Raw genomic sequence first — 15,916 nt, 5'->3', positions numbered from 1 at the left:
CAGCTTCATTCTATTAGATGAGCTAGATGAAGTTAGCATGTAACCTTGTCTGTAAAGGAGAGTTGTCATATGTGACTACTGTACTCTGTAGCAGTTGACAAAAGAAATGAGAGAAAGCAAGTTAATGCCAAATCTCTCTGCAATCTTTTCCTTCATCTTTGTTCCATGGCTTCGGAATACGCCACAAAGACGAGGATCAGCTGCTAATGCCTTTCTGACTAGAAGGACAGTCTCAGTATGCTCTTGCTGCCTCCTTGGCTGTTTTTAAAATTGCAGATCATCTTATCTTCCTGGGGAATGATGGAGTGTTTTAGATATACAAACCCAGCATTCTTCACAAAAAGAGAGCAGAAATTGCATAATAAACACGGACGCTGGCTTGGTTTCACACAGACAAGGGAGCAAAGGTGTCACACAATATGAGACAATCCCTGGCTTTCAGCTCCCCGATAAGCATGCTGTCCTGAAAGCAAGGAGTCACCTTTTTTGTGGACTTTGACTTTGTCTCTTTTCCTCAACTTCCATCTGTGATAAACACCTTTCATTCTGCCAAGGACAGATGCACATAGGAGACTTTTTTTAGGCTCAGCTAAAGCCTAAGAGATAATCAACTGAGACTGAAAGGACCTCTGATAGTCACCTTTCAAAAACTTAATAGCCTACCTTCAAAAACACATTTCTCCTTCTGGCCATCAAGAAAAATTATTTCTGATGGACTGTACTCACTGTTCACTGAGGACTGATTTTCTCATTTGGGTGAAGTTTTATGGAGCTGATTCTCATTCGCTCAGCCTTTCAGGTTATTAAGACAGACCTGTTCAGTCTGACAGCTCAGATGCAAGAGGGCAGGACTGGGATACATTAACAATTCTATGCAATTTGATCTGTGTTATACGCAATTAATCTGTACGTGCTTGCTAGCATTGGAATCTAGGTGTACTGAATCTTTGGAATGCTAGGTGTACTGACACTTCTTCACACTTGGGAATAAGCAGGAAGAAACTAGAGGGATTAGGAAGGAAAATATTGCAGAATTCCTTATGTCACAAAAAGCAGTGGGAGAAAGATCTTATACAATATTTTAGCATCTTCTATCAGTAAATGTCTCCATTATAGAAAGATACATATCTACCTACACACACTCATATATGTATAGGTGTGTATATATATATGCACACACACATCTTCTGTGCTTTACATGGTGCCAGAAATCTTTGAGCTATTACACACACTGGCCCAAAAAGAATGAGAGACTTTTGCAGCATGTACAGATACCACTGCTTAAGTCTGTGCTTCTTATCTAAGACAGCATGAACCTGACTGCCCCTTACACTGGGAGGTGAGGGTTAAAAGAATGACTCATTGCTGTCCTCAAGGAACACTATCAAGAGGCAAATCCCTTCTCAAGCCTGCTCATTGTTTATTAACTAGAGCTCATATTTATGTGCTATATCACAGGATCATAGTCAGCATTAAAGCTAAGTGATTAATTCATAACAATTATTGCCTAACCATTTGTTCACTCCTTCACAGAACAGTAATGTGTTTTGCAAATTCCTCACTTATTTGTGGTAATGAATTAACTGCAATGATTTTCAGTTTTAAAGGGTGGTAATAGTTGTGTTCTCAGTTGAAACATATCAGGCAGCTACAGTATTGCTTTTCTTTCCTGGCTGGCAATATTATAAGTGATTATTAAGGAATACTCTCATATACGCTTAGGTATATAAAAATTCCACTAGAATTTTGGGGGAGTATTCATTGCAATCTTAACATTCTTGTAAATTCCTTCAGTTATAAATAACACCTCATGATTCTGGTATACTTGCCTTTAGCACTTGCAGGTTGATTAGTAAGTTCAGTAGTTTTTACAGAACTGAACCATGGACCATAGACACTGTGATGAATATGTTCCTAGAAACCGGCAGAGATAAGTTTACTGTTGGCATTTATTCTTTCAAACTCCGTTATTGTTGGGAAATCTACTCTGAATTCTATCCAGCCACATGTAGCCTTGAGAAACAGACTGATTCATTCTGCTATATAGCTCGAGACTCATTAAAACTACGTTAAAAGTCTGAAGAAGCTCAATCCAAAGTGAATAAAAGTGATTTTCTCAGAACGCTACACTTTAGATGCATATTACCTTAATTTAAAACATAAAGTCATCACAGCCTTTAAACGAGCTGTCCATGTAGATTTTTCTATTGTCTCCCTGAATGTTTATTACAGTAGGCATTTTGAGCCTAAATGACATCAAAACAAACCAGATACCTCCTGTGGCAGTTGGTTTTAATGAATTGGTCTTCACTGGTTTTCCACTTCAGACAAAACTTCAGCGTTTTCTGAAGCACTGACTGGTAGTACAAAAATACCCACTGGGGTAGAATTTTGATTGTGGACTTGCTTGTATGCACTAAAACATTCCCAACTTCCTTAGAGAAACAAAGCCACCAAAACACATTTATTAAGGACAAACAATGTACATAGCAGAGGCTATACCTGATCGTGTTAAATTTAACAGCTAAGCTTGCAAATGCTGCTCTACTAAACCTGATGGATACTAGAGCTATCAGCTGCTTGGAGAAATTTGATTCCAATTTCCTTCCAGATGCAGAATGTGAGAGAGGGATTTTTTAGGCTCTGCTTCAGTCAAGCTGATGGCTAAAGCATTCTCATTTTGATCTGTTTAAGAAATGCATATTAATTAAAAATATGGTAATTCCTACATACTTTTGTAGAAGGTTTTAAAAAATAGGCCATGAGGAAATTCTTTTTGATTCCTCCTAGCTCTGCTAGTAGGAGAAAAAGCTTTTTATTATTATTTCCTGAAGCTTCAAATATCTGCAGTGTGTATGTGTGCATGCACATAAGATTTGAAGGTGTGGGTGTTTGGTTATGTCCATATAAAATGAGTGGAATGTGTTCTTTTCTTTTCTTTCTTTTCCCTTTTCTCTCCCTTCCCTTCCCTTCCCTTCCCTTCCCTTCCCTTCCCTTCCCTTCCCTTCCCTTCCCTTCCCTTCCCTTCCCTTCCCTTCCCTTCCCTTCCCTTCCCTTCCCTTCCCTTCCCTTCCCTTCCCTTCCCTTCCCTTCCCTTCCCTTCCCTTCCCTTCCCTTCCCTTCCCTTCCCTTCCCTTCCCTTCCCTTCCCTTCCCTTCCCTTCCCTTCCCTTCCCTTCCCCTTTTCTTTCTCTTCCCTTCCCCTTTTCTTTCTCTTCCCTTCCCCTTTTCTTTCTCTTCCCTTCCCCTTTTCTTTCTCTTCCCCTTCTCTTTCTCTTCCCCTTTTCTTTCTCTTCCTCTTCTGTTTTCCTTTCAATTTTTTATTAGAGCTTGTAACAATCATCACAAGCGAAACATTTTGGAGTTATTCTGCTTACAGGCTAGAAAAAGCAGTACCAAAATGAAGTTATGAAATTGTTCCTTAGTCTGTAAATGATGTGGTTTCTCTTACTGAATAAAATGTGTTTATGGAGAAAGAAACCCTCCATACTAATCCATTCATATAGATATTCTATCATGAAGATATAGCCTTTGCTTTTTTGCCAGGACTCCCATTGTCTCTTTGAATTTCCAAGGAATTTGCAAATACTATTCAGACAGCAAATATTAATGCACCTAATCTATAATTCTCCTCTCCTCTCCTCTCTGTAGGGGACATGACCCTTACAAATGTGTCAACTAGACTATACAGGCACAAAAATATTTATAGCCCACTGCGGGCATGGGCAGTTGTTACTCAATTATATTGTATGCTCTCATCTGGTACCTGGAGGCTTCTTGCATGACATCTGTAGAGACTTCCAGAAGCATTCACAGACTCTGTCTTCTACTCCAGAAATTTATATTGTCACTACACTTTGGATTTTGAACAATTGCTAGATTAGCTGGCAATTGATCCACTGGCTAGCAGAAGAGACACCTGAAAGCACCCCTTAGCTCTCATATGTGTAGGAAGATTGCTGCTGATTGGTTTTTATTCCAAAGGGGACAGATTGAAAAATAAATCACCATAACCTTCACTGTGTGCTTGCGTGTGTAGATACTCTCCTCCTCACAGATGGTCTCAAAGATGACTCCAGGCAATATACCAGAGGGGGGAGCCGGGGGGGGAAATACAAACTTCAGCCTTTTTGTATAGAAGCATTTTGGGGAGAATTCATGTTTGACATTTACAGTCTGTCGCTGCAAGTCCTTCAAGACTTAATGATGATACTGTCCACTAATGACTAACATGAGGTCAGTGCAGGAAAAAGTAAAAATGAAATGACTTCTTATGTAAAATACAAAGAGTATTACATGCTGAAATTCTGAAGAAATGGAAGGAGGTATAAACTGGAAGGGAATAAACAGTACAGAGGCAGCCAGACTGATGCAGAACACCCAGTAACCAAGAACAGTCTGTACTGGGTCTGATACCAGCATATATGATGCCCTCTATTAATATAGTGCAGGGTATAGTACATACCAGACCTCTGCGTGGTATGAGGTGCAAGCCCAAGAGTTATGTTTCACAAACAAGTGCTATTCCAAGATCTCATTAAGGCACTGAGATCTTTTCAGCTCACTGGTGTTGCCAGTCTAGCAACAGCTGTGACTGCAGACAGGACTGCTCTGTTAGGTGTGACTACTCTTGTCACCGGCTAAGGTGAATCATCTCCCTTTATGTTACATACTTGTAACTGTCTAAATACATGGTTTAGACAAAAAGAGAATGAGCATATGCACTGAATGCCACAGTGACTTGTTAACCCTGCTTTATGTTTAGGCGGTTCTCTTCTCTCTAGTGGCGCACTCAGGTCTTGCTACAAGGTGTTTTTTTCCACACAGTGCTGCAATTCTTTTGTTAGGCTGTTCAGAGAGCTTGTGTTTTTCACGAACGTCCGTAATCGCTGAACCACTTGCTGGTGTCCAACTGATTGTAATGAAAGCGAAACCTGCATCCACGCCAAAAGATTTTATTGAAACAGGAAAACACAGCAAGCAATCTACAAAACCTACTGAAATAGTACCCCGTGACCCCAAAGTAGGTAGCAAAGAAAGCTACTTTTAAATCAATACTTAATTCGGCAGAAAAATCAATGCCCCTCCCTCTGCAATCCATAAAGTTCATCAGGAAAAAATTACCCCTCACATATTAGCAGCCCTTTCACCCTACAGGCTCAGAAATTAATTGCAATAGACAATTTCAAGCCCTGTAACAGGCTGGAATGACATGCTAGAAGGTATTTTGCACCCTGTGAATTAAAACGCGGGTTAGATGTGAACACCTATTTTGCCTAGCCTTTGGTAAAGGCAAACATCCCTCCTCCAGCTGGCTACAGTCACAAGAAGTACCCAGGTTTCATGCTCACCTTTTTGCAGACACTGTGCAGGACATAAACAATCCTGCACCACAAATCTTGTTTTGTCAGCATCCAAATAATTCCTCTTAAGGCAGCAACATCTTGCCTTTATTCTGCCATGTGGGTATTCCAGCCCTGCTGCGAAACAGTTACAGAGCTTTGCTGCACAACACTCACGGATTGGGATCCCTGTCAGTAAGCTTGTGCCCTTGGATATAGATGCTCCACATCTGACTTTGGGCAATCTGTGAACTTTCCTTTACACTCTAGCTACCTTGCTGTTAGATGTTTTTAAAAATAATGGCTTGCTGTTGGATATGCTTTAAAATACAGTGTATAGAATGTTGTCAATCTAGCCAAGATTCTGCTTCATATTTATCAGTGTTTCTCTTTAGAACATTTGCCTGCATAATAGACTGAATCTCTTAGCACATGCATGACAGAGCCTGCCTTTTCATTACATCACTGCTCTGCTGCTATTCTAACCTCCATTCCTTTCCCCCCAAGTAACTTTAGTGTTTTGTTATGGTGGTGCTTTTTTTTTGCTGTTGCTTTCAGACTGTTAGACATTTCTTTCCTGAATTTAGATTGTCTATACTTTTTAAAGGCTTCAAAGTCTTTGTGGGGATACAGTCACAACTCATCAAAGAAATATAGCCTCTGAGAGGTTGTTTTCTTCCACTGCATCCCACAGCTCAGATCTTTATGTTTTTTTCTGTGTTCATAGTCCTACATTGTCTCTGACAGAAGTTCAGCAGAATTGTCTTTCTACCCTCTCTATCAGGGTTCTCAACATGGCTGGAACTGAGCGTTACAGGCCTACAGACTGTCTCTGCTGAGAGACCTGAACTCATTATACAGTAAGCCACTGGCAAAAACGTAGCAGCACATCTCTTGCAAATTGATTCTACTGGTTTCAGTCACTGTATGTCATAATCTTGAGATGTTTCCTTCTTACACAGAGTCAGATGGTTAGGTATCAAAAAGGTGGGGCACAGCTGTTATTATTGCTCCCCTCAGTGTCGCCTCTCTTGGTATAAACCTTTTTAAAGTGGGTTGCTTCACTATTTTTTCTCTTTATTCCTGAAAGTTATTATTTAAAGTGTTCTCTGTTTTAGGCACTCCTCTTCAGTGCTTAGCTTTAACAACATGTCAAAGATCTCACACAGTGTCAAAATATGGCACCTTGGCTTCACACAGCAGCAAGAAGAAGACATGAAGAGTGTTTTTGAAGCTTCCCTTTATTCTGTTGCTTCCAGCTACACACAAGTTCCACTAACACACAGCACACAATTTGAAAATGAAAAAGGCAAGCTGCTCTTTGCATGCACAGGTTGATGACTCAGCAGTAGACAGAGTTCATATATTTGCTAAAGACAGTGCAACCAGAACATTCGATCCTACCTAGATAAAAAGCACCCCTGTCCTGCTTGCTTCCAGGAGCCCTCCTGTTATATTCATATACATTTTTAATGCATGGAAGTTTTGTGGATGTATGCAACAACTGAGCTCAGTGAATTAGGAGGCAATTTACAATTCTAAAGTGCATTTCCATTATTTTTTTTTTTAATAAATAAAATGATTCCTTGTTTTCTAGACTCGAGCTTTCATTACCCTTCCTCTACTCATCACTGTATTGACTGTTTACCCTCTGTGGTGGTTTAGGCTGGGTGCTGGCCCAGATGCCACTGCGCAGGCCACACCTGGGAGGTCCCAAGGGGTGGGCCCAGCCCAGGGGGTGGTCACAGGGACCAGGTATTCCATTCCCATAATGCCCTGCTCCCCTATAAAAAGGCCATGCGGGGTCTTCACTTCCTCTTTCGTCCCCTGCTGCTGCCTGGGTAACATGGCGTGAGCCGCCTCCCTTGGGCCTGCTCAGGCCCAAGGCTGGGTTGGGGGGGGGGGAAGAAAGAGCCCTGGGGGGGGGGTTTGGGTGTACCCCCAGGTGGGGATGGGATGTTCTTGGGTATGTTCTGGGATCTCTCTCTTTGTCATGGTGCTTGTGGGTCTCTGTAAAACTTTCATTGTTGTTTGTTATTGTTTTTTTTTTCCTATTTAAACTTTCCATCACTTTTGCAATCCGTTTGCCTGAGTCGTTATTTCTGCCTGTGGTGGGGAGGGGATCTGCCCCAACCCATTACACCCTCTTTTTGTTCTCTGCTTGTTTGTTTTACATTTGGAGACAAGCAGACATGAACAGAACAAAGGAATGAAGAATAGTGAAGGACTGAGACAGTCACAGACTGAGAGGGAGTTGCACATCAGAATCCTTTATAGAGTCATAATCTGTTGAGGTTGGAAGAGACCTTTGAGACTGAGTCCAACCACTCCCCCAGGGTTCATGATCCACTACCACTAAACCACATCCCCATAGTGACACTCTAAGATGCTGCTTCAAATTTTTCAGTCACCTAGAGTGGGACTATTTTAGTCAGTTTGTTGCAGTTTTACTACTCCCTTGCACTAGTCTTGGGGGATGTCCCCTGTGGTGTTATCTTTCACATTCTCTAGGAAATGTAGGTAGATGTGAAGCTCACCTTCTACAGTTGACACAAGAATATTTACAATGTAACATGCACATAATGAAATGTCTTTCACTCCACTGTTCACAGTTTTCTGAATAAGAGCCCACAACCCACGCTGTCTGTGAGGAAAAGGGGAAGTTTGAGGCTCACCTGACTCTACTGAAGTTGTAAAACTAACTGTGTGACTAAGAAAAGGTGTGTTTAGCCCAATTCTTTTCCAGTCTAAGTTAGCAGAGTATCCAATTTATGAAAACATAAAGGCTCCCTGCTTCATTGCTGAGATAGTGGTCTTGTTCCTGACATGTATCATCATGAGCTCAGGTATATTACTTAGAAAAAAAAATGGATAACAAAACCCCCTGCATTCATCTCTGGTAGCTATAATGAGTTTGTATTTGTGAAGTGGTTTTATGGTTAAATGAAAAGTTAATGATAAACAACCCTTCTGAGTGGCTGGATACACCATCCCTGTGCTGGGTATGACATTGGTCTTCAGCAAATAATGGTTTGTGAGGTAATCTGTGTGGCTGAGAAAATGAATATACTATTTCATTGTTAATGAGCACTGCTGCAGTGAAAAGGAAATGCAAAACCACTTAAAATGATGCTTTACCTGTGATAAGGCAAATGTTTTGGGTTTGGAATGTTTTCACCTGAATACTATCAACTACAGAGACTTAAGGATTAGTTCTTAATAGATGCACCTTATGCAATGCTTTTTTTTTAAACTTAATTGCAAAGATAATCCTGGTTGTTTTGCATTAACTAGGTTGCTACTTAATGGCTTAGCTACAATCTAGCCTTTTATGCATCCTGGGGAAGGTACGAGAAAGGCAGCACTCATGACAGACATAGGGAGGCATGTTTGGAAGCTTAGGAGGAATGTCCTTTGGTAACAGCTTCTTTCCCTCTATCCTCTTTTATTTTGCAGTTCTCTTCCTTTCCTTGCTTACTTTTGAGGGTAAGGTGTTGGGATTACTCCTTAGCTGTTTCCAAATTCCTGTATCCCAGCTGTCTCAATAATGTGTATCTTTTCTCACACACACACACATACCCTTGTACCCCATACTCAGAGAAAGCTGGCTCTTATCTGCTCTGCTAATTGCTTGAGAAACCTGTTTGGTCAACATTTTCTTTGGTTTACATACACATAGAAGGAAACTAAATGTGAAGACAATGAATCTCTATACCTTTTCTCCTCATACCTTGAAGATCAAGCATCTTCTGCTCTAGAGATAAAAAAAGATAATCATCATGTTGTGGTAACTAACCCAGACTCTGCATTTCACAGTATCACCAAGGTTGGAAGAGACTTCAAAGATCATCAAGTCCAAACTGTCTCCACAGACCTCATGACTAGACCATGGCACCAAGTGCCACGTCCAATCCCCTCTTGAACACCTCCAGGGATGGTGACTCCACCACCTCCCTGGGCAGCACATTCCAATGGCTAATGACTCTCTCACTGAAGAACTTTCTCCTCACCTCGAGGCTAAACTTCCCTTGGTGCAGCTTGAGACTGTGTCCTCTTGTTCTGGTGCTGGTTGCTTGAGAGAAGATACCAACTCCCTCCTGGCTACAACCACCCTTCAGGTAGTTGTAGAGAGCAATGAGGTCTCCCCTCAGCCTCCTCTTCTCCAGGCTAAACAACCCCAGCTCCCTCAGCCTCACCTCATGGGGCTTGTGCTCAAGGCCCCTCCCCAGCCTCATTGCCGTTCTCTGGACATGCTCAACTGTCTCGATGTCCTTCTTGAACTGAGGGACCCAGAACTGGACACAGTACTGAAGGTGTGGCCTAACTAGTGCAGAGTACAGGGGCACAATTACTTCCCTGCTCCTGCTGGCCACACTATTCCTGATGCAGGCCAGGATGCCATTGGCCTTTTGTATAGTGTTTATATTTGTATAGTGTTTTTCAATATACTAAGTCTAAACAAAAAAGATAGTAAGGAAGTTTCTCTACTATTTATATGCAGTGAAAGTGCTCTTCATAGCATTAAATGATAGTGTTACTTGCAATCCACACACATTATCTGAAATCTTATATACCTGCTATAAATATATAAACCTAATGCAGATAGCCATAATAGTTTGTATGAATAGGAAACACTGAGCTTACTGAACCACAGTCATGAAACTAAAAACTAAATTATATTCCCTCCATCATAATACCAAAGTCAGTATGCAATATTCCCAAAGAATAAGCACACAGTAAAACCTAGGTTGATACTGGGTTCCATACATTATTGCTGAATGCTATCAAAAAGCTGCATCTTCAGATTCTTTATTGAAACATATTACATTACTTAAAACATCATGACAAAGACAAAACTGTGCAATTTCAGATTTTTCCAGCACCTCAGTTTGTAGGAAACCACAGACTTTTGTCAATTGAAGATTAATTTATTTGCTGATTAAGTTTCAAAACAGTTGTTTAGCCCTGATTTTTTTATTAAAGAAACATGTCTAAGAGTTTAAGGTCTAAGCACTGACAGGAATACCCTCCTTTGTTCCCACTTACACCTTGGACTAGAAGATGGGGGATTTGACTCTTGTTTATCCAACTATATCATCATAAACCACTGAATAAATAACGCTCAGCACAACAAATGCTTGAATTTAATGCCAAACTCTGCTTCAGCAGAGGTGAATTTAATAGGAGCTCTTGTAAAACTGCAAGGGTCTCTCATCTGCCACTCAATTAGAATAGAACAGAATTAACCAGGTTGGAAAAGACCTTTGAGATCATCGAGTCCAACTATCATCCAACACTACCTAATCAACTAAACCATGGCACCAAGCACCCCATCCAGTCTCCTCCTAAACACCTCCAGTGATGGTGACTCCACCACCTCCCTGGGCAGCCCATTCCAATGGCCAATCACTCTTTATAGAAAGAACTTCTTCCTAACATCCAGCCTAAACCTCCCCTGGCACAGCTTGAGACTGTGTCCTCTTGTTCTGGTGCTGGTTGCCTGGGAGAAGAGACCAACCCCCACCTGGCTACAACGTCCCTTCAGGTAGTTGTATACAGCAAGGTCTCCCCTGAGCCTCCTCTTCTCCAGGCTAAATAACCCCAGCTCCCTCAGCCTCTCCTCATAGGGCTTGTGCTCCAAACCGCTCCCCAGCTTTGTTGCCCTTCTCTGGACACGTTCAAGTATCTCAACATCTGTCCTAAACTGAGGGGCCCAGAACTGGACACAGTACTCAAGGTGTGGCCTAACCAGTGCTGAGTACAGGGGCACAATGACTTCCCTGCTCCTGCTGGCCACACTATTCCTGATGCAGGCCAGGATGCCATTGGCCTTCTTGGCCAGCTGGGCACACTGCTGGCTCACATTCAGCCTACTATCGACCAGTACCCCCAGGTCCCTTTTTACAAATTATTTTCTCAAGCCATCATTGTTAATTGGTATTTTGTGTGAACTATTTAATGTCAACTCTCTCTCACTCATAGCTGGAGTATCTAGAGTGTGCATCACCCACAAACAGATACACAAACACTCAGCAGGCTCATATTGCAGCTGTGTCTGCCAAAACCAGGCCATTTGACTCCTGAGCTTGCTTCAAACTGTAGACATACTACACCCGTATCCACACCAGCCCCTAAATCTTTCTTGATAGATGGAATGAGGTATTTTCTGAAATCTGGCTTTTGGGACTCACTTTCATGAAAGCAGAGCTCAGCCTGGGCACTCACGTTAGATTTTACATCCATGCGATGAGTCCTGAGCTATCAGGCCTCTGCCTTAAGCACTGTCCCCCAGGTGCAACTGAATTCATTGCTTCGGTTTTGGTGTTAGCTAACAGCTTTTACCTGCGGCTGAAGAACAAACAGAATCACTTTATAAAGGTCAGATTAAACTGCTTATGAAAAATTAGCTAGATCCCAGCAGGGCTTATTACCTTGGGTTAATTTACCACTTCCTATTAAAAAACAAAACGGAACAAGCGGTTTTAGCAATGAGAAATAAAGTAAAAAACAACCAAACCCAAACAACTCAGAGGACAAACCAGTCACGGCAGCACCTCCAGCAGTTCGAGGCCGTCACCTCGCACTGCCCTGCCCCTCCGCACATCTATGCCTCCATCGCTGCCAGACCCGGCCTCACCCCTGACCACCCGCACCCTGCCGCGCTCAGCACATCTTTGCCTCCATTGTTCCCAGACACCGCCTCACCTCTGACCACCCGCACCCTGCCGTGCTCAGCACAGTCACATCCACCCAACACAGCACCTCTCAGATCCATCCCCTGGCGTCCCGCCCGGGCCGCCCCCTTTCCTTCCTCCGCAGGGGTGGGCGCCGCGGGGCCGCGCCGGGCTTCCGCCCGGGGAGTGGGGCAGGGCGGAGACAGCGGCGGCCGGGAGGGCACGCGGCGCAGCTAAGATGGCGGCTCCCTTGGCTGGGCAGGCGGGGGTTATGCTGCGGGACCTGTCCCTGAGATCCGCCCGCCTACGGGGCAGATTCGCGGTGAGTGAGCCCGGCCCTGGCCACCGCATCCTTCCGGCTCTGCTGGTGGCCCTGGAGCCGAAGAAGGGCGGCGGGCAGCGCACCTGGCGCGCTGCGGAGTCTCTCCTTAGGAGCCGCCCTACTCCCCGTCCTCTCAACCATCACTTTCCTCCTTTTAAAGCCGCCTGTCCCCCGCGGCCACGGTAATCACAGCCTCCTCCTGTTGCTCGCAGTTGCAGGGGGACCTTTCGCTTCCCGCCATGGCGGAGGTCGGGTTCCGACTCCGGAGGATGCATTGAGCCCGAAGCCCTCCCGGGCTCTTGTCGGTGAAATACACAGACCTGGCAGCTCTCGTTCGGCCGTGCTCGGCACTTTGCGGGATCGGGGCAGGGGGCAGGCAGCGGTGCTGCAGCCGCAGTCAGCCTGATTAGGGCTGAACTGACCAAAGCGTGACCAGAAACGCCAACTCTGACAGTCTCCTTGCTCCTGGAGCTATAAATGCTTACAGTTGTTTCAGCAGCAGAAACAAGTAACACTGTGCACGAAGTAATATAATCTATCTGAACATGTTTCGAGTGCCAGCGTTGAGTTGGCCTTGGGTTTGTGCTGGTGGCCGAGGGCAGGCTGGAGTGAGGATGCCCAGTCGTGTGCTTCTCTGGGCTGGCCATAGCTCTGACTACCCGCATGTCTTGAATCTTGAAGTGTGACGGGAAAGAATAAATGGTCCTCATTGAAGGGGCTGTGCTGAGAAGCTCTCCTTAGGTCTATCAGGATTTCTTTGTCACCTCAACTGCAGACGTGCTGGGGGAAATGACATAGTACGTTTTAGGCAGTTCTGGTGCCTTTGGCAACCAACCTCTTTATTTTTTTTCTTATCGGATCAGCAGCTTCATGGAAATCTACTTCAGTTCACGCTTCCTAGCATAAGTACTTCCCCAGAAGCTGAAGCCTCTGGAAGAAAAGATGTGTGTTTCTGGGTGGTTCTGCTCCTACAATAAGAAAGCTGGGGGAAACTGAAACTTCCCTGGATTTGTGCTCATCCCTCCTGTTCTTACAGGTCTCTGACATAGAAGGCTTTTGTGGTACTTGAGTTTGGAGCATAGCCAGGAGGGGTTTGGTCTCTTCTCCCAGGCAATCAGCACCAGAACAAGAGGACAGTCTCAAGCTGCACCAGGGGAAGTTTAGGCTGGAGATGAAGAGAAAGTTCTGGACAGAGAGAGTTGTAAGCTGTTGGAATGTGCTGCCCACAGTGGTGATGAAGTCACCATCCCTGGAGGTGTTCAAGAGGGGACATGGCACTTGGTGCCATGGTTTAGTACTCGTGAGGTCTGTGGTGACAGGTTGGACTTGATGATCTTTGAGTTCTTTTCCAACCTTACTGATTCTATGATTCTGTGATAGTCTGTCCAGAGTCGTGTCCAAGTGAAGTGTAGGAGGTGCTTCGGTTGAGCTTGGTCTCAAGCCTTCTCTTTATCTGCTGCTGCAGTGGGGATTTGAGGTAGGGGTCATAATTAGGAATCCACCTTCTGTTCTGTCATCTCTCAAAGTGCAGAGTGATCCTGTAAGTTATCCCACTGAAATCACTGCATGTCAGCTCAGACTCTTGGGTGTTCTTGGGATATTAAGGTGGGCAGCTTTTTTTTCTGTGAAAAAAATTCTTTATCTTTCCTGCGTGTTACTTATGAAACAGAGGTATTGAGCTTGCACTATAAGTCATATTTTATTATTCTGTTTTTTAACTCTTGACAGATACTGAGAGCATCTCCCAAGATCTGGTTTTTCCAAATAGATTATTTTCAAGAACCTCATCAATACTGTGTAACAACAATTCAGGTTCTTAATTTAAAAGGAAACAAGTTTCCTGGAGAATCATCCTAGTTTTTGGAGTGTTACATTATAGAATTTCCATCTACATAATCTGATCTTCCACTGTTTCAAAATTTAAACTACAGAGAAGCTCATCATCCAGGATCTGGATTTCTGTGCTACACGTCTGAGAGTCTTTTGATTGCAAGTTTTTCTCACTTGTGTCATTCATTACTTAGCTAAACCCAGAAGTTGCATTTACTTGTATATGATAAACCAGCACAACCCATCCTCTTCTCAAAGCCTGACACATGCTTTTCACAGATAAGGGTCTGCCATATGATAAGGGTATAATCAAGAAATACCAGTCTAAAGACTGTTGTTTTGGTAACCCTGTGTGAGTAGACACTTAATGAGATTTCAAATCTTTCCTCATAAGCCTCATGACTTACTGCTGAGTGCTGTTTGTATCTGTTGCAAAATTTCTCTTTCCAAAGCTGCTGATCCTTTTCATAGCTGTGTTGAAACAAGCTTTTTGAGAGGTTTGGTTGTGTACTGTCATAATCTAATCGCTAATGTTTCTCTCTATAACTTCATTTTAGTGGTGGAATAAATGGTTCTTGATCCTATCACGTGAAAAGGTTTTATCATCCTTCTGCTTTCCCTTTGGCTCTTTACCTTTTCATAACTGTTAAACATTTCTTATTCTTTGTACTTTTTATATTCTTGATAGATTCAGTTCTTTGTGCTTCTGGAGTTTCAATCTGACCGAGTGTTTCAGGAAGATAAAAGATAGATTTCAGCTGTCTGCAGTGCATGTGGACAAGCGTATTTAGACCTGCTTGTACTGGAGCAATATTTGTAAAGAGCTGTGACAAACGCTCCAGGGACCACTCTGTAGCAGAATTCAATCTTGTTGGCTAGCAACAAATAGGCTTCATTGAAGGCTGTTTATTTGAATAGGAGTTGGATTGGGCCCTTTGGGAGAATGCTGTGTTTTCAAAATAGCTTCAGATGCAGTGGATTTCAGCGATGAATATAAATGAGGAACAATTAAATCAGAATCATAAAACAACAACCAAAAAGTGCTTAAGGTAACTCTCCAGTTTCCTAATGCAGTGAGCAGATTGGCTGGTGTGCTATGCACCCTCTCTTAGCCTTCGAAATGCTCCTCAGTCCTGCCATAATGCTGCCAAATTTCATTCATGTTGAGAATATTATTTTTTTTTTAAAAAGAGAGAAAAGAAAAAAAAAAGATGGAATGAAACAATATTCCTGTTGTAAAATCTGCTGAATGCTCCATGTGTTAAAAATTGGGAACTGTACAAGGTTGCTCACTGCAAATGCCTTCAATTTCTAGGCTCGAATACCTATAAAGCCTCATTAATGCTAAACAGAAAGTTCTGTCTTAGTTAAGAAGCTATCAGCTGTGAGTTTAGTAATCTTCCATGCAACAGAAAGCATTGCTGAAAATAACTTTCAATTCATGACTTCAGAAGCCACGTCGGTGCCAAATTCTGACTTTTTATCTTGGCTTTGTGTTAAGTTCTTGAAAGATTCTTGAAGGTTCCCACTGTTTCCCTGTTTGGCTTTTCCTCGTTGGCAGTTTTGCTCCAAGTTCTAAGGTTTTACACTTAGAGGCAGGAAATACATGAGCCTACAGACTTTCACAAACAGTTTTTCTGTGAGTGCCTAAACCAAATGACAGGAAAGCCCTCCTCAAACTAGACAAGACTGAAATGCCAAAGTGGAGCAGATGTTTGGCCCGCTCCTGTGTGGCAGTTCTGTTAAACA

At 43.0% G+C, this 15,916-nt stretch overlaps 1 protein-coding gene across 1 annotated transcript in view; it reads left to right on the top strand.

The window, feature by feature from the left end:
- Nucleotides 1-12,216: 12,216 nt before the first annotated feature.
- The window catches only part of SUCLG2 (succinate-CoA ligase GDP-forming subunit beta), a 151,968-nt gene continuing 148,268 nt past the window's right edge, over nucleotides 12,217-15,916 (top strand). The window contains exon 1 of the mRNA XM_054161191.1: nucleotides 12,217-12,337. Within this exon, the coding sequence (XP_054017166.1) occupies nucleotides 12,254-12,337 (84 nt within the window). The 5' untranslated portion in view covers nucleotides 12,217-12,253. The remainder of the gene's footprint in view (nucleotides 12,338-15,916) is intronic.

This window comes from Dryobates pubescens, chromosome 1 (genome assembly GCF_014839835.1).
Source record: "Dryobates pubescens isolate bDryPub1 chromosome 1, bDryPub1.pri, whole genome shotgun sequence".
Taxonomy (NCBI): domain Eukaryota; kingdom Metazoa; phylum Chordata; class Aves; order Piciformes; family Picidae; genus Dryobates; species Dryobates pubescens.
The sequence above is the reverse complement of the archived record's forward strand: the minus strand, read 5'-3'. Positions and strand labels throughout refer to the sequence as shown.